At 41.7% G+C, this 23304-nt stretch overlaps 3 protein-coding genes across 5 annotated transcripts in view; 1 reads left to right on the plus strand and 2 right to left on the minus strand.

Moving 5' to 3' along the window:
* Positions 1–2486: 2486 nt before the first annotated feature.
* On the minus strand, positions 2487–12003 carry ZBTB2 (zinc finger and BTB domain containing 2). Its single transcript, XM_081313295.1, has 3 exons — positions 11514–12003; positions 8809–8991; positions 2487–5412 (listed from the first exon to the last, which is right to left on the minus strand). Exons 2-3 carry the CDS (start codon positions 8979–8981, stop codon positions 4050–4052), a joined length of 1536 nt encoding a protein of 511 aa, XP_081169421.1. The 5' UTR covers positions 8982–8991; positions 11514–12003; the 3' UTR covers positions 2487–4049.
* Positions 10769–23304, plus strand: part of ARMT1 (acidic residue methyltransferase 1) — a gene marked incomplete at its 5' end in the record, with an annotated part of 59585 nt that continues 47049 nt past the window's right edge. The window contains one exon of the mRNA XM_081313299.1: positions 10769–10829. The remainder of the gene's footprint in view (positions 10830–23304) is intronic.
* RMND1 (required for meiotic nuclear division 1 homolog) overlaps positions 21938–23304 on the minus strand; it is a 38200-nt gene continuing 36833 nt past the window's right edge. For all 3 annotated transcript variants that reach the window (XM_081313301.1, XM_081313302.1, XM_081313303.1), the window contains one exon: positions 21938–22423. In XM_081313301.1, coding sequence (XP_081169427.1) covers positions 22391–22423 — 33 coding nt within the window. In that variant the 3' untranslated portion in view covers positions 21938–22390. The remainder of the gene's footprint in view (positions 22424–23304) is intronic.

The raw sequence follows: 23304 nt of genomic DNA on the forward strand, positions 1-23304 counted from the left end.
GCTTATGAGTAAGTCCCGAAATTATGAATATTGCAGCACCACGGCAGTCATTCACCCTTACAAGTGACCGCAGAGGCTCTGCAACATTCACCCTGGTTATTCCCACTGCCGGCCCGGTTCTCTCTAGGCATCAGACCTTCAATACTCACCCTGTGAAGATCGAGTTCCTTCGCTTTCTTGGCTGCTCCAGGCTTTCGGTGCATTCACAGAGAATGGAGGCCTAAAGTAACGCAAAATCATGCAAGATAAGTGGGGCGAGATCTCACTCTACTGATCTCGTGTGGTCCCATGGTACTTTAGGCCTCTGTTGTCTGCAACAGAGAATGGAACCGAAGCCGGGGGGATGCTTCCACGTGCCTCCGGAGGCTGGATCGGGACATCAGAGGCCTTTTCCAGGCCTCTGCCACCTGGATCTGAGGCTGGGGTTGCTTCCGTGTAACTCCAGAGACTGGATCGGGACATCGGAGGCCTTTTCCAGGCCACTGCCGCCCGGATCTGAGGCCAGGGAATGCTTCTGCGGCCCTCCGGCAGCCTGATCTGGGCACTGGACACCTTCTCCAGGCTGCCGCTGCCTGGATCTGAGGCTGGGGGATGCTCCCGTGGTCCTCTGGCGGCCCTATTTGAGTGCTGGATGCCTTCCTCAGGCTGCTGCCTCCCAGATCTGAGGCTGGGGGACACTTCTGCAGCCCTCTGGCAGCCCGTTTCTGGGTGGCCTCCGACGCCCGAATCCCCAAAAGGTTTATTATGTACAGGCCACTTCAAAATAAGATTTAAGTGCCACTTTAATTTGCCACCATTTTAACAGCTAATGGGAAATCAATTATTTAAATAAACTATAATCTGCTTATGGAAAGCCATATTGCAAAAGCTCCAGCAAATGAAATAATAATACAAATACAGTGGTGGCATGACCTATGTAATCCTGGATTTTATCTTTATATCTCCCTTTATAGCTCTAAGGTTGTTAATAGTTGTGTAAAGTTAAACATTTAAATAAAATCTGGTAATAATATAGTTACTGACTAGAAGTTGAGGAACAAGTGCTTGATTTGGGAAGTTTTTTTTAAAAGATACTATGGCCTTTCTAAGCAATGCCAAGAGCACATATCATATAACCAGCCATTCTTCTTGCAACTGATGGTCTCAAAATAAAAAACAAGGCACCTGAAGAATTTTTGTCATGGTACAGGTAGCATGTCTCCATTCACAGATACTGCTTTGATACAGTGAGTTGCTTTGGCATCTAGGAAGAAGACCAGTTGCCACAAAACCTGATCCCACCAAATATAATTAATGTGCGATGCATTTCAAATCTTGTCATACAGTCAGATACCAGTTTATAGGCGCAGGTTTTTAACAACTTTGCCAGAGATTCTGCTTAGTAAATAGTATACTATACTCAAACAGCCCATCCTGGCATGTTGGTTTCTGCTGCGTGATAGATTATGTTAAACTTGTTGTTAGGACCAATGGCTTTAATATCTTGTCTCTAACAAGCGTAAGACAGTGGACCAGCAAAAGGTTTGCCTTCTATCTGCTTCTTGGTCTGTACATGAGCTTTTCTCAGACTAATTTATTTTATTTATCAAATTTACATAGTTGCTTATCGCACCAAAAGCAAATCTGAGCGGCACCCAATAAAATTATGTAAAAACACAGATATCGAATATAAAACTTCACGTGAATAAATATAATAACAAGATCAAAGATACAAACCCTAGACACCCAGAGGGATAAAACTGGTCATCTCAACAATAGAGCCATCTCAGCAAGCTCTCTCAGCTCTGCAGGAAGAATTGACATAATTACCAGCTGGCATGGGGGAAAATTATTCTCTGCTAAAACAGAGCTACTGTATTACTGGTGTGAATTTGTGGGCCACTGGGAGTTCTACTCTTATCACATCTCTGAACAACCCAGAAGGGGATGGATCATGTACGGTCTTCCACATGATGTGCTTCAATTCCAGATACATCTAACCAATATAGATAAGGCGAAGATCATGGAAGTTGCTGGCTCACAGTATATGGAGCACTAAGTGTTATTTGTCCTCAGCCTATGCAGATGGCAATGATTTGATGGTTGCGTGGGGAAGTGAAATAGTTCCATTTATTTAAGAAGTAAACTGGACCCTGCTAATGTAATGCATACTTTTCTATTGATCTAACTTATTGCCACATGGTAGGGCAGCTGCATTTCACATGCTTATTGTTAGAATTAAATTTCCAAATGAATTGCAGAAATACAGGTTTAAGACGGGGCACAAGTATTCAAGGTATTATTAAACATCCAATTGTGTAGTACTCCGGAGATGCACAAGGTTTGCTTCTCCAGCACCAATTGCTATCGTTGCTTCAGCACAGAATTAGCTACCAGGATCAGTGCAACAGATTACTCTTTTTTGCTATGTTGGAAATCCTTAGGTCAAAAGTCTGACCATATGTGCAGTAATGGAATATGATAAATCAGTTCTGACTTGACAAAAATTAAAATTATTTTTATATTATTTTTATTCTGTGAAATAAAGTATAAAAACTTACAAACTGGAGAACATAGCTAGACACAAAAAGATGATACTTAAACAAAACATGTATACAAGAGCAGAGCAATTACTGCTCCCTTTTCTCCCCCATCAAAACACTTGCCTGCATTTCAGCGGGATTTTAGAAAACACTTGTCAATTTAGTTTTTTAGGCTATTGGAGAATATCCACATATTTATATATTAAAGATAAAAATCAACAACTTGATTTTGAAGGGCGGATAGACTGTCCGTAGCAAAGTGACTGTACAATGCATCCCCTTTATTTGTTGCATATTTTGCCAGACGGGAACCTACAAAAATGTAATACAAAGAATAGAGGGGATACCACTCAAAGTTCCACTTTAACCGGAAAACCAACCATGATATAATTTGGTCATTCTTCTATTTTGTTCTGTTATAAAATGATGCTAGTAATTAAAAATTAAGATCCAATTCCCTTCCTCTTAATTTTCACTCATTAATCAGGTAAATTCAGATGATTGCTTTGATTTTCTTCTTTTCTGTATCTCAAAAACAGGCTGAAAACTGTTACTCCCATAGGGAGTTAGGTACAAGGACTACTTTGTACGAGTTCTTCTAATTCACTTCCTTCAGGTTTTGAGCCATAATAGGCTTCAACATTATTCGATTTAATTCAGATATAAATATTCATATGGTCAGTATAATTTAAATACGCTTCTAAAAAGAGTATTTTTACTGATATTAAAAACTGTTTTCAAAAAAGTGGTCAATTTGAAAAGGGTGCATGCGGTACATACATGCCTGAAGTAAATACACTTGTGCACGCACACAGGCACACACATTATGCATATAAAATGATTGCCATCACATTATTACTGCTACTTTAATGAAATATGATCCTGAGCACGTTTTGCTTAGAGGTTTGAGCCCCATGGATAGGATCTACCACCAACTCAAGTGTGCTTAGGATCATATTCTTATTCTTTGTGAATGGATATAATATCAGTGGACTGATCTGAACAGAAACATTTGCCAAAAATTGTGTAGATTAAAAAAAAGGGATTGCTTCTATTAAAGGAATTTCTGAGCATTTGTAAAATGACTAATAGACATAGCTATAGGCATTTCATTGAGGAATCAATTTCCTTAGCTAATCTTCCTCTAACAAGTAATCAGGTTTGAGAATAAACAATTGAAACTTGACCAACACAGTTTTCTTCTCACCTTCTCAGTGCATTCAAGCATATAATTAATCTTTCAAATTGTTTACAGTCCTGTCATCGAGCAATTTATCACTGTAGCACAGTTTCCAAGATAAGGAATTACTCCTACATATTTTCTTTCTTATCATTAAAATCAATAGTTATAATTTGGTACAATACCCTTTATTAATGTTAGGCTTTTACTGGGAAGAGAGCCAGACCTCCTTTCATGTCAGTGAAGTTATAGTGGGGAGAAGGGAGGAAGATAAGTTTAATAAAAAAATATGAATAAACAAACATAACCTTTTGTTACAAATCCCCCTCCCCCCCTGAGTTTCACAATCAATCTAACAATACTGCTTCCTGTTCTTTTTTGATAGAGTCTAAAACTGAATGATCGCTCTCTGTGGTTTCAGCATCTCCCCCACTGAGTAGAATGGATCTTTCCTCTTCTAACGTAAAGACGGAGTTCTGACTTTGGCAAGAATGTTTGACAACTTCATTAGGCGTGGAGAATGTCTTGTCACACAAGTTGCACTTATAGGGTTTGTTGGTCTGTACTAACATGTTGTCCATCTGGTTGCCTTCCTCAAAGGTACAGAGCTCCAGAGTCTGCTTGTCCACCATAGTGTAGGTGTCCATGCTTTGGTTGAGACATACATGCCTAGCGGCTTGATTGGCCCGGCAGAAACTTTTGTCACAAGTACTGCACTTGAAAGGCTTGCCGGTGTGGATGTACATGTGCTCTCTCCAGTGGCTTTTCTGAATGAACTTGCGTCCACAAATGGAGCATTCGTATTTCCGCCTTTTCACTTCTCTTTCTTGATCTGCCTGCTCCAAATTGTCAATATCAGCAATGTCCGAGGGCGGAGGGGTTTCTGCTTGCTGCTGCCCGTCAATTATGGGTGAATCTGAGATCTGCTGCAGCTCACTGTCGCTGATCATACCGGCTTCAGCCGCTTCCATAGCATCTTTTTCAGGAGCATTATTACAAAGAGACAAGGGAATGCTACTTTCCCCGTGCTGGTTGGATGCGAAGGGCACCCCTGTATGAATCTGGAGATGCTCACGCAAGCTACTTCGCAAATTGAAACGCCGACCACAGAGGTGGCAGGCATAGTATTTGGGGAAGCTTCCATTTTTTTTCATAATGCTTGGTTTGACGTGCGCTATTGTGAGAGAGGTCGGTTGATCATCTGAGGAAGAGGCTTCCATGTTGGTTTCATCTCCAGGGGAAGGATGAGAAGGAGCTGATACTAACTCGGGAGACAGTGAAGACTGCAGTGGGTCAGGGGGAACCATATTTGTTGGGGGCACTTGAGGCAAACTTGGTGGTGGTATCTGGGATAGCTGGGAGGGTTCATGCACCTGTCCTTGGTTCACTCGTGAGAGCTGGGGCCGTGCTTCTCGCAAAGGCTTGTCAGGGGCCGTCACTGCCTTTGTGGGATTTCTGGCCTGGTGATCTGCGATTTGAATTCCATACAATGATGATGCCAATGGGAAAACTTGCTCTGGGTGTGCAAAGTTTCCTTGACTGGCAAGACTGGCCTCCTGGATCAGTGGGTATGCATGCAAGAATTTTATCCCTTGCTCGAGTCGAACAGGATCTATGAGCTGAGGTGCCATCTTTCCAGTATACATCAAATGCAAGAGGTAACTGAAAATATCTGGCTGTATATCGGCTGCCTTCAAGCGGACACATTCACTGCAAAAAAAAAAAGTTAAGGCATTAATGAAGAAAAAGGGGAGAAAACCTCTAAAGAAGTATTATAGTATTTACTCAAGGCAGCAGTATATCCCCGATACACCAGGAATGATTAGATTTAGGGCCCAGAAAAAAGCACAGGCATTCCTCCTGTTTACATGTGTCTGTAGAGAGGAGTTGCCTCCCTCTGCTATGGCTCACTGTCACGACGTTTCTTCAGCTACTAAAATACAGGAATTTCATCCATGGAAATACTTTTGCAACATCAACATTGGCAAACAGCGAGGGAGATGGGCGGTTAAGTAATATGAAATATAAATAAATGAATAAAACAAGACAGGTTAGGGTGTTTGGAAGCTGCCCCCGGGTCTTCCAACAAAGGACCACAAGCGATCTGTGAGGCATCCACCCCTTTAATGCATATTGACACGGAAACACAGGTAGTCCTCAATTTATGACCATAATTGAGCCCGCACTTTCAGTTGTAAGTTGTGATGGCCATAAAATGTGTCACCTGTGTCCAGACCAGATTTAATGACTTTGGGACAGGCTGACGGGAACCCAAGAGCCTTGGTGGAGCAGTGGGCTAATGCCTCCTTAAGTAACACCAGCTGCCTGCAATTATTGCAGGTTCGCATCCCACCAGGCTCAAGGTTGACTTAGCTTTCCATCCTTCCGAGGTAGGTAAAATGAGGACCCAGATTGTTGGGGGCAATAAGCTGACTTTGTAATAATGCCGCTTGGGGGGGGGCGCGCGAAAGCCCTAATAAGCAGGCATATACATAGAATGAAGGCTATTGCTAAGCACATTGATTTGTGCTTAGATTGTAAGCCGCCCTGAGTCTTTGGAGAAGGGCGGGATATAAATGGGATTAAAATAAAAAAATAAAAATAAATTATTTGTTTGTGGGGAAATGGGTTGCCAGAAGCTGGAATTAAATGCCAATCCCCGGGAAAAATGCCGTAAAGCAGTTACGTGACCATAGAGCACTGAAAACAGCAGTAAATGTGGGCTGGCTGCCAAGGGCCCAAAATGCAACCACTTGATGCAGCAGGGGCTCCTGGATGTCAGAACGTCAAATCCAGGTTGTAAGTAGCTTTTTGGGGGTCCATCATAACTTCAAATGGTCGCAAAGCAACTGGCCATTAGTCAAGGACTACCTGCAAGTCTCACTAACCTCAGTGGTTTTCTTGAGGTTAGGCATAGGAAGGGTCTACAATTTTAAAGGCTTAAAGAATATTCTGTATTTACTGCTGTAGTTGTTTAAGTAATATGACTCGGCTGCTTTTGCTGTCCCTTCAGATCTCAATGTGATGGAATAAAAGATAATTTGTACTAAGTCAGTTTTAGAGAAATAACGTCATAACACATACCTGATTTTAAATAAAAGTTATTTGGTTCAGGAAGTACAACTGAATACACTAGCTTGTACCGTAGTACCACACAAATACTTAAGCATCAAAAATGAAATACAAAACTTCCTACATTTTGACAATTGGGATTTGTCACTTTACTTGATGGCTGAGGAATTTAGTATTGTTTTTGATAATTTATGGTATCTATCAGTTATTGTTAGCCTCATTATCTTTATTTATATATATTTAACCAGACAACATGCTGTTTGCCAAATATTGAATGTTATTGGGGGAAACCCCAACCCTTACCCTTAACCTTTCCTCTAGGTAAAGGTAAAGGTTCCCCTGCACATGTGTGCTAGTCGCTTCCGACTCTAGGGGCCGGTGCTCATTTCTGTTTCAAAGCTGAAGAGCCAGCGCTTGTCCGAGGACGTCTCCGTGGTCATGTGGCTGCCATGACTAGACGCCAAAGGCGCACGGAACGCTGTTACCTTCCCACCGTAGGGGTCCCTATTTTTCTACTTGCATTTTTATGTGCTTTCGAACTGCTAGGTTGGCAGTAGCTGGGACAAGTAACAGGCGCTCACTCTGTTACGCGGCACTCAGGATTCGACCCACCAAACTGTCGACCGTCTGATCGACAAGCTCAGGGTCCTAACCCACTGAGCCACTGCGCCTCCACCCTACCCCAAATCCCCATTTCCCTACCTTCCTTTTTAACCCTATACAAACTAATAAAACTTTTTTCAAAAACAAAACAAAAACAAAACTCTATCCTTTCTTCTACGGCCAATATAAAGGGAAAGCTAGGTTCTTCCTGGGATGGATGGGTAGGGACTCCCCTCATTAACCTTTGGTTCCCTGCTACTTAGGAAATTGTAATTTACACCAAAAGAACTCTTCAGGATTACAGTGGTTGAGCCTGGGTCATAAATCAGGTATCAAGTTAGCAAGGCTTAAATTCTAATTGTCTTAAATGATCTGCAGATTGCCCTGCATGTTACTTATTAAGGTGGATAAAGCAACTCTATACTAAATATTTGACAATACCTTCAGACTGCTTTAGCTCAACTAGCTGAAATGTTTACAGTAATACACACACACACACACACACACACACACACACACACTAGCCCCTCACAAAGTTGGTGTTGCCCACAGACCTGATCGGACCTTACGAGCTTGTGTCATGCGCCCCAAAGATCCACTCCCCAATGAAGAAAAATCCTCAGTCGTATACAAGATGTCATGCCAGAATTGCAATTGCAATTACATTGGGGAGACAGCAAAATGACTGAGGACTAGGGTGCATGAACACAAACTTGCTATTAGAAGACAAGAACAACATTCACAGGTGTGGGAACACATGGCTACACACAACCATGTTTTTAATCTAGCAGGGACCGAGGCAATTGCCAGCGACAACACTAAAGGCGGCTGCTTGTTTAAGGAGGCTTGGTTTTCAAACCACTCCTCTATCAACCGGCATATAGACCTCCCCCCTGCATACCAGGCACTAAGAAATTGGGAAGAGGAACGACATGCGCAATATGAAGATAAACAGCGCAAGCATTCACAAAGTACCTCATTGTATCAAATCCAAGATTGCACCAAGACACAACCACCCTGCAATGTTGAACACAGGGAAGAAGAGCCGCAACCATTTAAGACCCCTGGCACGAGAACACAGGCAATGACCAGAGCTATGGCTACAACACATGGAACTATCAGCAATTCACTTTTAACAACAGATACCCAGAGACGACTACATCCCCCAAAAACGGATGCGTGACAACTCAAAAGAAATACGGCAGACCTCAACAAACAGATTGGTGAAACGTGATCTCCCCACCCCAGTGTCTCCATCCTGACTACGTTGCCAATTAGCCAACGAAAGCTTGATTTTTTTAGCAATAAAAACTGTTTTAGTTTCTTAATTCCATCCCAGTGTTCGTTTGTTTGTTAATTTTAATATGCCTGGGATTCGCATTTTTAATCTTATCAAGGAATATATATAACTGATATATATGTGTATAGTACCTGCTTTGATGAACAAACAACATCTTGAAGTAGTTGGAAAAAGAGGCAAGGACGGATTTGTGTGCCTTAAAGTACACATCACCAATAGCAACTGTGCAGTCACACAGGAAACCAAACTCCCTCTGAGCATTAAGTTGCTGTAGAAGAATAAGTCCATGGTTGGCCAAATCCATCTTTTAAAATCTGTAAAGTAGAAAAAATTCTTGAAAACACATTGTTTTAAAGATTCTGTCATATGCTCAAGGAACATGACATTTGGAAGGGTACAATTCATAGATACTAAAACCATTTATTTATCTGATGTTCATACCCACCTAATTTTTACCTATTGTAACTGAGCAGGAAGCATATAAGCAGTCCCCACTTAACCCAAATTGGGAGTAGAATTTCCATCACCAAGCACATGCTCATTAGATAAAATAAAGAGGGCCAATAGCTGCTTTGGCTGGCTGAGCCTCACCAGCAGTGGGAGGAAAAAGCAAAGATCAGCTGGAGGTGGCAGGGATAAGTGGCTTTGGTGCAGGGACCAAAAGGGCAAAGAAGGCGGTGGGGGGAGTTAAAGTGCATATTGTGGTTGAAAATGTGAATGGGCTGCCAAGCACCCAAATTTCAGTCAAGTGACTACTATCTATAAGATTAAAATCAACAAAGGAAATAAAAGCAAGAATAGATAACACAATGAATAGCACAATGCTCATTATCTGTTTGCTAGCAATGTACCAATATATATTTCAGGCAACTAAAAAAAAATCAAGTTTATTTAAAGCCATCACATTTGTAACACTCCAGTTCGTAGACAGCTTGAAATACAATAAAAACTTGAGCGCAAATAAATGAAGAATTTGTGTTAGAATATACTTGTATGATTTTACAATATTAAAAAAATATATATGGAAATGCTGCATAGGATCAAGAGAATTCAACCAAACGTAATTCTAAAACTCTTGATCCCTCACAGCATTTTGAAATATTTGTAGGCGTCCCGAGTATATTATTATTATTTATTGGATTTATATATTCAGTACTAGCATTTAACCAGTGGAACAACCTGCCTCCAGAGGTGGTGAATGCTCCAACACGAGGTTTTTAAGAAGAGACTGGACAGCCATTTGTCTGAAATGGTATAAGGTTTCCTGCCTGAGCAGGGGGTTGGACTAGATGACCTCCAAGGTCCCTTCCAACTTTATATTATTATTATTATTATTATTATTATTATTATTTAGTACTGGTACTGAATTCTCTCGATTAGTTTTTCAGCTATGTCTTGATATTTCATTTTATATTTTATGTTCGTTTAAGAAATGCTTTGCACAACGAATTCCAACCATTCAGGCAAACTTGCAGCAAACGGGGAAATGAATGAAGATTCAAAATCACAGCATTCCTTTTGAGATTTAAGTTCAAAATAAAGCCAAACACATTCCGTGTTCTAGATCACACGTCAATGCACAACTGTTCCGATTTTTATAGGCAGCTTCTAACATTAGAGAAAGGCGAAATCTCTCCGGATAACGGTGAGAACATGACTGCTTCCCTGCCCAGGAAAAAAAAGGCAGCGTCCCAGAAGAAGGGTGGGATCAAAATACGAAAGCCTCTTCCGCCCCAGGGGAAAAAACGCAGAACATCTTCCGAGAGGCTCTCCCTCCCTTTGGAGAGAGGAACTGCTCGCCGAGCGCCGGCAATAAAAAGCCTGGCGGTAACCACTCAGGAGGCAGCAAAGCCTCGCAGACGCCAACGGGGCGGGCAAAGAGCAGCCTAACAGCGCCGGAGGACCGCAAGCTTCCTTCCTCCCCCCCCCGCCCCCGCCGTGAATCACACACTGTGACAGCTCGCCGGCGTTCCCTATTGGCTGCCTGCGGAGCAAAAGGGGCAGGCAAACCGAGGCCAGGGCGCGCCGCCGCCGCCGCCTCGGCCCCGCCTTCTCCCCTGCGCAGGCGACGCGAAGCCGCCGCGTGCGCGCACACGCAAACGCACGGAGGCGGAGGCGGCGGCGGGGCGTACGGAGAGCGGCGCGAGACGACGTAAGCAGCGCGAGCGAGCGAGCGGGCTGGGGCGCCTAGGCGCGCGAGAGACGGGAACCGCCGCTGTCGCCAGGGCCGCCTAGGCTGCTGAGGAGACGCAGACGGAGCCGCCCACCCTCACCCCCCCCTCCTTTCCTCTCTCTCTCTCTCTGCCTCCCTCCCTCCCTTTCCCGCTCCGCGCGGCTGCCTCGGCGCCTGCCCCTCCCCCTTCCTCCTAGGCCGGGCTGCTGCCGCCGCGGGTGAGAGAAAAAGGGGGAAAGGCCGCTTTACCCAGCTCGGCGAGGGCGTTCGGGGCCGGGCCAAGCCAAGCCCGGATCAGACCAGGTTCTGCCAGGGCAGGAGTTTCTTTAGCAGCCTCAACCGGGCGACCTCTCCCTCTCCTCCCCGAGGCAGCCGCCTCCACCGGCGCCATTTCGGGGTCTCGGCTGAGAAAGCTCCCCCCCCCCGGGCCCGGGGAGTCCCCTGCCTTTCCTCCGGGTCTGAACCTGGCCTACCCGGACGCCAGTACAATGGTGGGACGGGAGTGTGTGTGTGTGTGTGTAGAAGGGGGGGGGGGGGAAAGAGCAAAGGCCCTCCGCTGCCTCGCCGCCACGCGCCCCCCTCCCCTCTTTCCCTCCCGCCGCCCGCCCCCCTCCCGCGCCTTCTCGGAGGATGGAGTGGAGGGGGGGGTCAGGCGGCGCTCACCTGGCTCGCGCTTTCGGCGGCGTGGGGGGGGGGAGCCGCGGTCTCCGCCAGCTCAGGAGCAGCAGCAGCAGCAGCAGCAGCAGCGCCAACAACGGAGTCAGCGCGGCGGCGGCGGCGGCGGCGGCTTTTCCTGTCCGGTTACGTTAGGGTCACATGACCGAGAGCGGAGCAGAGAGGCTGTAGCGAGGAGCCCCCGCCGGGGAGAGACGGGGGGGGGGGGAAGGCGGCGACGAGCGCTGTGGCGGCAACAGCAGCAGGAGCCTCCCCTCCCCCGCTTTCCTCCTTCGCCGCCTGCTTGGCTGGCTCGGCTTCGCCTGTTGGCGCGCGCCGCTTGCAGGGAGCGGGACGCAGGCCTCACCGGCTGGGCTGAGGCGTCGCGAGCGCCTGGCTTTGGCGGCGGCGGCGCTTGGCGGGAGGGGGGCGACGGAAAGAGGGCCGTTCTGCGCGCTTTGGTTCTTTTAAAACTTCGCTCCGTTCTCCCCCTTTTTTTTAATGCCTTCCGTTGCTCTGATTACGGGAGGGAGAGAAGGGGGGGTGCGCTTGATTGGGAAAGAGGGAGAGGGATAATTTTGCCATCTGCGGGAGGTCCTTACCTTGATTTGGCTCTTTTGTGACACTGCTATGTGACCAAGTTTTAAAAAATGATAATGGCATCCGAGGATTTCTAAAGTGTACGTTTAGGTTTAATACTTAAAGTCCCGCTTCACGATGCAGAGGTCAAATAACGTGGATTTGAACTTTACTAAACTTATTTGAACTTTTATCCTTTTCAGCAGTACACGCGTGACGTGTGGTAAGAAATGTGCTGGTTTTTTTTAAGAAGCTCAATACATTTTGTCTCCCTGCTTAGTGGGAAGAATATTCCATTAATAATAACAGGTTATTTGGATTTCTAAGTGCAGAATTGCATGCTTTTAACTGTTGAACTTATTTCTTTGGTGGATAGCAGTAATCCTGTGGCTTGAAATAAAGTTATATTGTACGGTTTTATAGCAAGAAATATGAAATGCATAAAACTGCTGGCATTCAATTTCTTACAAAAAAAACCCTGACCCTTTAAGCAGAGTGGAAGTGAGATTAATGGTTATAAATGTGATGTGTTTATTTATTTATTTTATTTATTTTATTTATGGGACTTATATGCTGCCCCATCTCCCGAAGGACTCAGGGCGGCTCACAACAATAAAACAGCTATAAAAAACAGTAATACAAATATTAAAAAAGAATTAAATTACAAAGCCCCATAATTAATTACTAAAACCAATAAATTAAAACAATATTAAAACCCCCCATCCTCAGTCCAGGTCGGCCAGTTGAAAAAGATACGTCTTTAGGTCACGACGAAAGGACCGGAGATTTGGGGCCATCCGAAGTTCTCTGGGGAGCTGATTCCAAAGGGCCGGCGCCCCAACAGAGAAGGCCCTCCCCCTGGGGGTCACCAGCCGACACTGTCTAGCCGACGGCACCCTGAGAAGACCCTCTCTGTGTGAGCGCACAGGGCGGAGGGAAGTCGTTCCTGGCAGCAGACGGTCCTGTAAGTATCCCGGACCTAAGCCATGGACCTAAGTTAATGGAATGATCTGCACCAAAGTAAACAAGAACTTTGCCTCTGAAGTTAAAAATAATGTATGCAGTAGCAATTTTTTATTAGGTTTGCTAAAGAGAGTCTCTCCTTTATTTTAGTAAGGCTCAACAATACGAATAGCATTGTGATTCTGGAGTATAATTTGATGTCCTTTGCCAGAAAAAAAAAGTGGGGAATTGGTTCTAAGCATTTCTAAATCACTGAACTTGCTTTGATTCGTCAATTGCTTTCTGTTATTGCTTAAGCAGCTATTTGTTTTTTACTAGGCTGTGGAGGTTACACTTCATTTTTTGTTCTGTTTACTTTATAGACATGTAAAGAGGTCTTCCCTTTTGTATTTAATTACATTTAGGAAAGATTTGCATGTGATTTTAAACACTGCTCAGAAATGAGTCCTTTTGAGTTTAGTGGTGGCTCAGTGGGTTAGGATGCTGAGCTTGTTGATCAGGTCGGCAGTTTGGCGGGTCGAATCCCGAGTGCTGCGTAACAGAGTGAGCGCCTGTTACTCGTCCCAGCTTCTGCCAATCTGGCAGTTCGAAAGCACGTAAAAATGCAAGTAGAAAAATAGGAACCACTACAGTGGGAAGGTAACAGTGTTCTGTGCGCCTTTGGCGTCTAGTCATGCCGGCCACATGGCCACGGAGACCGGACAAGTGCTGGCTCTTCAGCTTTGAAACGGAGATGAGCACCGGCCCCTAGAGTTGGAAACGACTAGCACGCATGTGCGGGGGAACCTTTACCTTTACAGTTACAGTGAGGTTAGCATGTGTAGGAGTACAGACTTAATTTCTTAATAAACATTAACACAAACCTTGTTTGTTTTGTCTGATCTGGCTTTTCTGGTGGGAACCTGTAACTAGAGTTGGTAAAAGGTTCTTTGGCAAGAGTTGTATGCTTTAATATCTAAGATTGTTAAGTGTGTTCAGTTTTTGTTTCAGGTAGTTGCCTTTTATCAGTTATAAGCAAAGAACTAAAAGGGAGAAGGAATGGATTATTGAAATTTAGTCTCAGATTTACAGATCTAATCAACATGATTTTCCCTGGATCAGTACTACTGATTTCATTACAAATACAGAGGGTCTATGAAAGTTTAAATACTTTGCTCCTACTTATGCATTAAATTTTAATATTTTTTGTAATTAAGATTCAGATACCAGTAAAATAATTACAATTTTGTGTCTAAACTTAATTTTTGGCTAGTTTTAACCTCTATTAACAGCTTTTTCCTAGCCTTTCATTTTCCATTTCCCTGTGGATCTTTGAGTTTAAAGCAATATAAATAAAACATTATCGGAGCAAAAGAATGGCACCAGAGGTAGTTTCTCCAGGACAATAAAAAACTTACAATAATTAGTCATAGATTGCGTTTAGGATGCATGAATCCAGTTTGGTGGTCTTGGTCTAGGAAGGCTGCAGTTAATGAAATGTACAGCTTAATTTATTAAGACCTCTGCTAATAAGCTGGATTTTAGAATCAAATTTTGATGCTTTGAAGAGTGCAAGCCATCTAAACTGGACTGGACACTTTGCAAAGAAATCCACAAAGTATTCCAAGGATTAAATTTCAATTTACTGACTCCCACACAGTCCATCATGGAAGTTCAGTGATTGATAATTGGATTCCAAATAGCATTTTCATATTAATATAAGAAGCAATCCAGTTTCTTCAAACTGAAAGCTTTTCAAATAACTTAGTGGTAGATTTTATACAGTGAAATAGAAACCTTTGCATTGAAAAGTAGTACAGTAGTCAGATATGGATAACATGGATAACATCATCATCACAGTAATTTTTGTTTAGTAACTGCCTTGAGTAGTGACTGTGCAATTATGACTGATGAAAAAGTAACTTTGCAACCAATCTTTGCATTTATGACCTTTGCAGATTTGTAAAGCAAAGGAAAGCTGAAGTAGGATCATAAACACACTTGCAGTTTCACTTTAGTTGAAGACTGAGTTGCTGGTATCAGTTGTGGTCACTAAATGAAGGCTGCATATATACCTCCAGGTGGTTCATTGATGTACATTTGTATTGGCTCACTGAATTCCCTGGGTTCATATGGTCCTCTGAGCTATAAACTGGCCCAACATTTTAGTTTAGGGTGCTATGTAGGTCCAATGATCTGATGAAAACTCATAGCTTTGTTCCCTGCTTGTGAGCATTTAAGCATAAGCTAATGCTTATGACTCTTGATCTACTATAGTAAATCTACTGCTATATTACTAGTAGAGGACTGCATTTTAATTAGGATTACCATTTCTATGTAGCATTGAAGTTTAAGTTTGCATTAAAATTTAAATCAGCATTAACATTTAAATCTGAACAGTGAGTTACATACTGCTCTTTTGTACTGAGACGTAAAAAACCTTCCCAGATAACAGATTTTCAATTTTTTACCTGTCTGGGTATTATAATGTGATTTACAAATGTAAAAATAAATCAGTATCTGAATTGCCTATTGTGTGATTTATTGTATCCGTTTTATCCAGGTTTTGTGGGGAGCCCTTGTATTGTACAAAACCTATGCTATCTTTTGTAAACTAGGGATTGGCAGAACAGATTAGTATTTGTTGATAGACTGATGATTTCTCCTAATTGTTAAATAAAAACAAATCCTATCAGCAAGTTAGGCTACTGAAGAAAAGGAAGTGGGAGGGAATATTTCTAGCATGTATTAGGAGCTCCTGTTCCTTAGTTTGAAGCTTGTCTATCTCAGTAATTGTTTACTCAGATGCTTGTTGGATTCCCTCCAGTTAGCTGGGCAGTAAATAGTATAGTAGTTCATTTTTGCAGTGAAAGCTGCTTTCTAATAATGAGGTACAATACTCCATTTGCAAAAACTGATCTTATTAATTTAAATAGCAAGGCTTTTGCTGGATTTACACCTTTCTGAGAAATTGTAAGAGCATTTAAATTTAATCTCATTTTTGCCTCTAATTATAATAGTATTTGCTTTTATACTATTTGGGCATAAATGTGCTGTCCCCATGTACTTTTTGCAAGTTTCCAAAAGTATTAATTTCAAGTAACCAGATTTACATACGTATTTGTTAATTATATAAACTAGAGAAATTCATTTTTCAGGAAAGGCATTGGAATTTTTTCCAGTGCAGAACTGAATAGGTAAATGATATTAGTGTGCTTCATTTTGTTTATGTTCAATATATGTATCTAACAAATTCTTTAGTGCTTTTAATGTGAATAATAGAACATACAATTTGAAGGGAGCTGTGAAGATCTCCTTATCCAATCCCCTGCCTGGAGCATGGATCCATTACTACAGCATCCTGACAGATGGCAACCCAGCTGCTGTTTAAATATTTTTCCTGAAGATTGATCTCCTCCCCAGATAGTCTTTTCTATTGTTTATTTTTATCAGGATTTTTTCCCTTGCTGTCCAAAATTTATCACTTTGTAATTTAACCCCATTGCTTCTTGTTTTATCTTCTGGAACAACTTTGAAGAATAATGCCCTGAGTTCTGCATTATCACCCCTTATATATTTGGTAACTGCTACTGTGTCCTCCAACATAGGCAGATCATACCCAACACTTCAAATTCTTTCTGATCAGTTTTTCTTTCCAGGTCCATTATAATTGTGATTATTTCTGGGCATTCTTCAGTTGGTCAGTATCCTTCCTAAAATGTGCAAAGAACTGGATGCCATACATCAGGTGCAGTCTGGTCCATGTTGCTGCTATCTGATTCATTGGAGTTTTTGCCCATGTATCACACGGTTTCATATTTGGATTGTGATGCTTCAAGTACTTAAGATTCCACAACAGCAGTTATGTAGTACTGTTCAGCATGGTTCCCCCACCCACCCCATTCCATGGCTTTACATTTGATTTTTCCTACTACTATGATTTCCTATAATGTAGATATAGGATTGTGCATTTATTTATTTATTTATTTATTTATTTATTTATTTATTTATTTATTTATTTATTCACTCACTCACTCACTCACTCACTCACTCCTGGAAGACTCAGGGCGGTGTACAGGGCAATAAAATAAGAATACATTAGTTAAATAATTTTAAAACCCAAATCCATCAGGCCAGGCTGGCTTTTTCGAATAGATAAGTTTTTAGATCACGCCGGAAGGAGCGAAGGTTGGGGGCCATCCGGAGTTCAGCTGGTAAGCGGTTCCAAAGGATTGGTGCACCCACCGAGAATGCTCTGCCCCTGGGGGTCACCAGCCGACATTCTCTGACCGGTGGTACCCTGAGGAGGCCCTCTCTGTGGGAACGTACAGGACGGAGGGACGTTGACGCCGGCAGTAGGTGCTCCCGTAGGTAATCCGGACCCACGTCATGTAGGGCTTTGTATGTCATCACCAGCACCTTGAATTTCACTCGGAAGGCAACTGGAAGCCAGTGCAGCTCACGGAGCAGAGGTGTAATATGGGAGTATCGGGAGACCCCCAAAAGAACTCGTGCAGCTGCACTCTGTACCAGCTGAAGCTTCCGAGTGGTTCTCAAGGGCAGCCCCATGTAAAGAGCATTGCAGTAGTCTAGACGAGAGGTCACAAGTGCATGGGTGACCGCAAGGCATCCAGGTCCAGATAGGGTCGCAACTGGTGCACCAGATGAACCTGGGCGAAGGCCCCTCTAGTCACAGCTCCTATATGATCTAAGGAGAGCTGTGAATCTAAGAGGACACCCAGATTGCGAGCCTTATCTACGGGGGGTAATAACTCGCCCCCAATATTAAGAGATGGAATAATCTGAATTTCCTGACATGCCGGTATGTACAGCCATTCAGTCTTGTCCGGGTTGAGTTGAAGCCTGTTCCTCCCCATCCATTCCCGGACCGCTTCCAGGCAACGGGACATCACGTCGAGGGCATCACTGGTGTGGTTTGGGGTCGAGATGAAAAGCTGGGTGTCATCAGCATACTGATGATATCCCACTCCAAAACCACGGATGATCTCACCTAGCGGCTTCATATAGATGTTAAACAGGAGAGGTGAGAGGACCGACCCCTGAGGAACTCCATAAATGAGAGGCCTCGGGGTCGATCTCTGCCCACCCGCCAACACCCACTGTGAATGTTCCAGAAGGTAGGAGGAGAACCACTGAAGAACAGTGCCTCCCACTCCCAATCTGCTGTTGAAATTCATTTTGGCTGGTTTTTTTCATTGTTCCAGCTTGACAAAATCCTTTTGAATCTTGATAACTGTTTGATATGGAATTTACCAGCCCCCGAACTTTGACATCCTCAAATCTGATAATCATTTTTTAATACCTCACTCAGGTAATCGATAAACATGTTGAACAGCAGAGTTGAATAGGGCCCCATGATAATTGTTTTAACATGTTCAGTTTGCTGTTGTGCCATTGATGTACATTTATTGAATAGAGATAGTCCTTGATTTATAATAGTTCATTTAGTGGCCATTCAAAGTTATAATGCACTGGAAAAAGTGAGTTATGACTGTTTTTCTCACTTAATTGCTGCAGCATCCCAATGGTCACATTATCAAAATTCAATGACTCATATTTAGGATGGTTACAGTATCCTGGGGTCATGTGATCACCTTTTGTGAGCTTCTGACAAGTAAGTCAGTGGAGAAGCCAGATTCACTTAACAACTATGTTACTAAGTTAACAACTGCTGTGATTCAATTAACAGCTGTGGCAAGAAAGGTCATAAAATGGTGCAAACTCAATAAATGTCTCACTTAGCAACAGAAATTTTAGGCTCAATTGTTGCAAATCAAGGACTAACTGAACAGTTCTCAACCAGTTCTGTATCCATGTAATAGAGCATAGCCATCTTTAGATTCTCAAGAGGGATACTACTGAATGCTTTTCTGAATTAAACCTAATTCCAGTGCATTCCTGAGGTCATACTAGAAACGCAGGTGAGTTATGGAATCAGTCAAGTTTGTGAAATGGGGTAGGTGAGATCCTGAATAGGTGTGTCTTGCTACAAAACAGAATCGCTAATACTAGGAAAATATAGAGAGTTAAACTTAGTTTCTAGTTGGGAAATGGAATTAACTTCATTTTACATTTAAGAGGGTGGGTCAGTGATTTTCTCAAATACATTCCATACAAACTAGAAAGTTTAGTATTTTCACAAACAAGATACACTAACTGTTCTGCCAGAGATATCAGCCAGAGTCTATGAGGCTTTGCTAATGTTCTGATCCAGCATTATGTGACACTTCTGAATAAGATTACAATAATGCATTATTTCCAAATTGAAATATGTTCTAATCTAAAACAACATGTTTATGAAGACTGCATTTTTCAGACTTATTTAACTCAACTGTAGAATGATAGCTAAACAAATAGAGGCTCCTCTCTCTCCTTCATGCAATATTTAATGTTCATTTTTCTTGTTAGGGTTGCAAAATTTGAATGCCACAAATTCTGTCAATGAAATTGTATAATAAATACAGGAAGCCCTCAACTTGTGGCGGGAATTGAGCCCAAAAAATTCTATTGTTTAGTGAGGCATTTGTTTAGTGAATTTTGTCCCATTTTATGAGCTTTCTTACCAAAGTTATTAAGTGAATCACTGCAGTTGTTAAGTTAGTAACATGCCTTTTAAGTGAATCTGGCTTCTCCATTGACTTTGCTTATCAGAAGGTCACAAAAAGTGATTGCGTGACCCTGGAACTCTGCACCTGTTGTAAACATGACTCCATTGCCAAGCATCTGAATTTTGATCATGTGACCATGGAGATGCTGCAGTGGTCGTAAGTGAAAAATGGTTATAAGTAACCTTTTTCAGTGCTGTTGTAACTTAATGGTCACTAAATGAGCTGTTGTAAGTTGAGGACCACCTGTATAATAAACCAATGGGAAAGGTTTGACACAATAAAATTTTGATAGGAATGATGTCTTGAATATCTGCTTCTCAAATTTATATAATATTTTTATTTCATTTCAACTGTTTAGCCATTTAAAGTGGGGCTTTCTAAATTTAATATTTTTGCATAAACGTGACCTCAATTAAACAATTGAATCAAAAACATTAGGCCCATGGTGGCAAACCTATGGGACACATGCCACAGGTGGCATGCAGAGCCCTCTCTTTGGGCACGCGTGCCGTCGCCCCAGTCCTGGGCCTTCAGCTGGCTTTTATAAAATCTTTTTGCTTTAGGCCTCTGCCACCGTGTGCAAAAAAAAAAAAAGGTTCAATCAATCATTTTCAACTTCTCGCGGGGGAAAAAAAGATCTCACAAAGTTGGAATTAATTGATTGAACTTTTTAGTCCCACCCAGTCTGCCATTACCACCGCAGCCACACCCACCCAATTGGCCACGCTCACCTGGCACCTGACGATACGTAAGTGGGTTTTGGGTTGCAGTTTGGGCACTCGGTCTCTAAAAGGTTCGCCATCATTGCATTAGGCTTATTCATTTGAAGAAAATGATCAAAAAATATTTGTGTGGGGGGGAAAAAGTGAACCTTTCAGTAATTGGTGTTGCTGACTTAGGTGCGATAGCATTTCTGATAACTATTGATGAACCCTTCACGTTGGAGGAATTTTAACTCCTCTTCCTTACCAAACAGCTTCAACTCCATGATTTTGGTGGGCTTCCCTGCTTGATGAACTGGTCTTTAGTTCCATGGATGTTACTGTGTGATTTTTAGAAACCTCTGAGAGTATTACAGGCTTTGCTGTTAGTGTGATCTTGGTTGGTCAACCTCTCCTGCAAGGGTAACAAGGGTGTTGAATTGCCTCCATTTGTACACAATCTACCTAACAGTGGATTGGTGGAATCAAAATTCTTTGGAAATAGGTATGTAATCTTTTCCAGCCTGGTGAGTATTAACAACTTTTTCGGAGATCCTCAGAAATCTTTTGTTTAAATCCTGGCACACTTCCATCTCCTATGCTGTGAAGACAGACTTTGATAAGAATACCCAGAATCCTGTTAGGCAGGACCTTATCAATGAAATCTCTGTTTAATTTCCCCTTCAAATGAACTAATAATCTTAGGTTTGTATATTTTTGTCACACACCTGTAGCTTTGGATCACGCTCCTCAATAAATGATCAAGTATACTGACTAATTTGTTTAATTGGATTCTCTAGTTTTAGAATGTGTGAATAGTATCACATTTTAGGTCATATTTATGTAGAAATACTAAAAATTCAAAAAGCTTCACAAATGTTTAAGCCCCGCTGTCTCAAGAATCACAAGTATGCTATTTCTATGTATAATGTGTGCTGTTGTTACTGAGAACATGATACAGAAGTGATGCAAAGTTGAAAAAATACTCAAATGATAAAATGTACCTTCCTCACAAATGCTTTGAGTTTTTTTATTTTTTAAACTTGTGCAGTATAAAAAACAAAATTATGAACAGAGCTTTCTATCAGGTATATTTCTGTTTCCCATGATAAAATTTCAGTAGGTTCAATTACAAAAGTTCTTCCCATTTTCTTTAACGAGCAAATTTCTTTTAAACTCTTATAAAAATGTTAAAATCTGACAACTGTAACATTCATGATAAATTTTGGAAAGCTAGTTGAAAACTAGATTTAAAGCTTTCATGAGTTTTCTGATATAGTCAAAATATTTTGGATTTGAGAGAACTTAATCTTGCTTCTTTGAAGAAATGCATTAATTTCTTTGAAGCAAAATTAAGGTCTCTCAAATCCAAAATATTTTGACTAGATAGTAGTCATTTTACTAGATATTAGATTATTTATTTTATTTCACAGCTTTTCAGTTGGTGTTCATAGATGTATAATGCTTTACTGAGTAAAATTTGCCTAAAGCAATATAGTCAAAGATAATAAACTTCACTTGCTTCATGAAGAATCCAGTCTGAATTTATAAAATCTTTGTGATTAAAAAGTTTGAAAGACAGTTTTTAGCTGAAGAGAATTTTTAATTTTAACTCTTTCTTTATAAATGAACTAGGATTTTCTATGCATTGGCTCCCCATATACATAATGACATATTATATACATATTTTTTCTTAATTCTATTGAATATATTGTGAGAAAATGTACAGCTTATATACAGAAAACTGCTGAATGTGGTACATACTGTATATCCTTTTCCTGTAATGTAACATAATCTGTATCCATTAAGATAGAAAACTAGCCTCACAATGTTTTTATACTGTGAATTCCAAGGAACATAGCAACTGATGAAATATGAAATTAAATGCACTGACTCTCATCATTTTGTAGCAAATGTCCATAACTTTATGATGACATTTGCTACTTTCCAAAATGAATAAAGCTGAAGTCCAATAAACCTGTTGCTCGGACAGCGACTAGTCTCGTAAAATGTCTGTTGCAATGTACTCCTGGTATCAGAAAAACACTCTTCCAAGTTCAAACATGACCTGCAATATAAAACAGAATTTTGCTAGCTTTTACACTTATTTGGCTGGCTTCTATTTTTAGTGTTCACACAAAGTGCTCTATGTAAACTCAGTAACCTCCAATACCAAAAGCACAAAAGATTTTTTTTTGGGGGGGAACTGAAGGAAATCCCCAAACAGCAGAATGAATACTGAATTCTACATAGTGGTCATGGATGAATGGGGACCTGAACAAAGAGTACACTTCCTACACTTTTTCAAGATTACTGAATTTCAATTTATTCGCTATATTATTGTTTTGAAATCCAGCCCTTCCAAACTTTCTAACTATCTGGCACTTGTTAACTATGGCTGTATTAGTACAAAAGGCCATTTGATTTATAATAGTAACCAGGAATTTATTATTAAATATATGCCACCCATCTCATGGTTTGAGGCGACTGGGCTGCTTACAATGTAAGAAAACATATAAAAACATTTAAATTATAAAAGATTTAAGAATTAAATAATGGCAGATTTCAAGCAGAGCAACAGTGGTGCCTTCTCGTACTACACCAACCACTTCCAGCCTATAGCTTTTCCTTTGGGGGCCCATGCCAACCAGCCCCGTGCCATTACAGAGGGGGCAGATCTCATCTCTGGTGGCAAGATGTTCCAAAGGATGGGTATGTGTGGTAAAACAGGTCATCCCCTGGACCCCACCGGCCGAAATTCCTTGGTTAATGGAATCCTCAGAAGGCTCCTTTTGCTAGAATGAGTGGGCTGATCCCATTGGGGGAAGATCGTTCCTCAGATATCCTGGACCCATGCGATGGAGAGTTTTAAAGGCTTTAAATAACCAATTCCTTAAATTGGACCCAAAAGAAGATCAGCAACCAGTGCAACTTGTGTTAACAGTGATG

This window comes from Vipera berus (genome assembly GCF_964194415.1).
Source record: "Vipera berus genome assembly, chromosome: 1".
NCBI classification, from domain to species: domain Eukaryota; kingdom Metazoa; phylum Chordata; class Lepidosauria; order Squamata; family Viperidae; genus Vipera; species Vipera berus.

Bases quoted from the DNA above. Each gene is read 5' to 3' on its own strand.
- ZBTB2 (XM_081313295.1), bottom strand. From the start codon at position 8,981: ATGGATTTGGCCAACCATGGACTTATTCTTCTACAGCAACTTAATGCT. The intron at 5,413-8,808 runs GTACTATACACA...TTTTTTTTGCAG, and splicing joins TTGTTTGTTCATCAAAGCAG to TGAATGTGTCCGCTTGAAGG.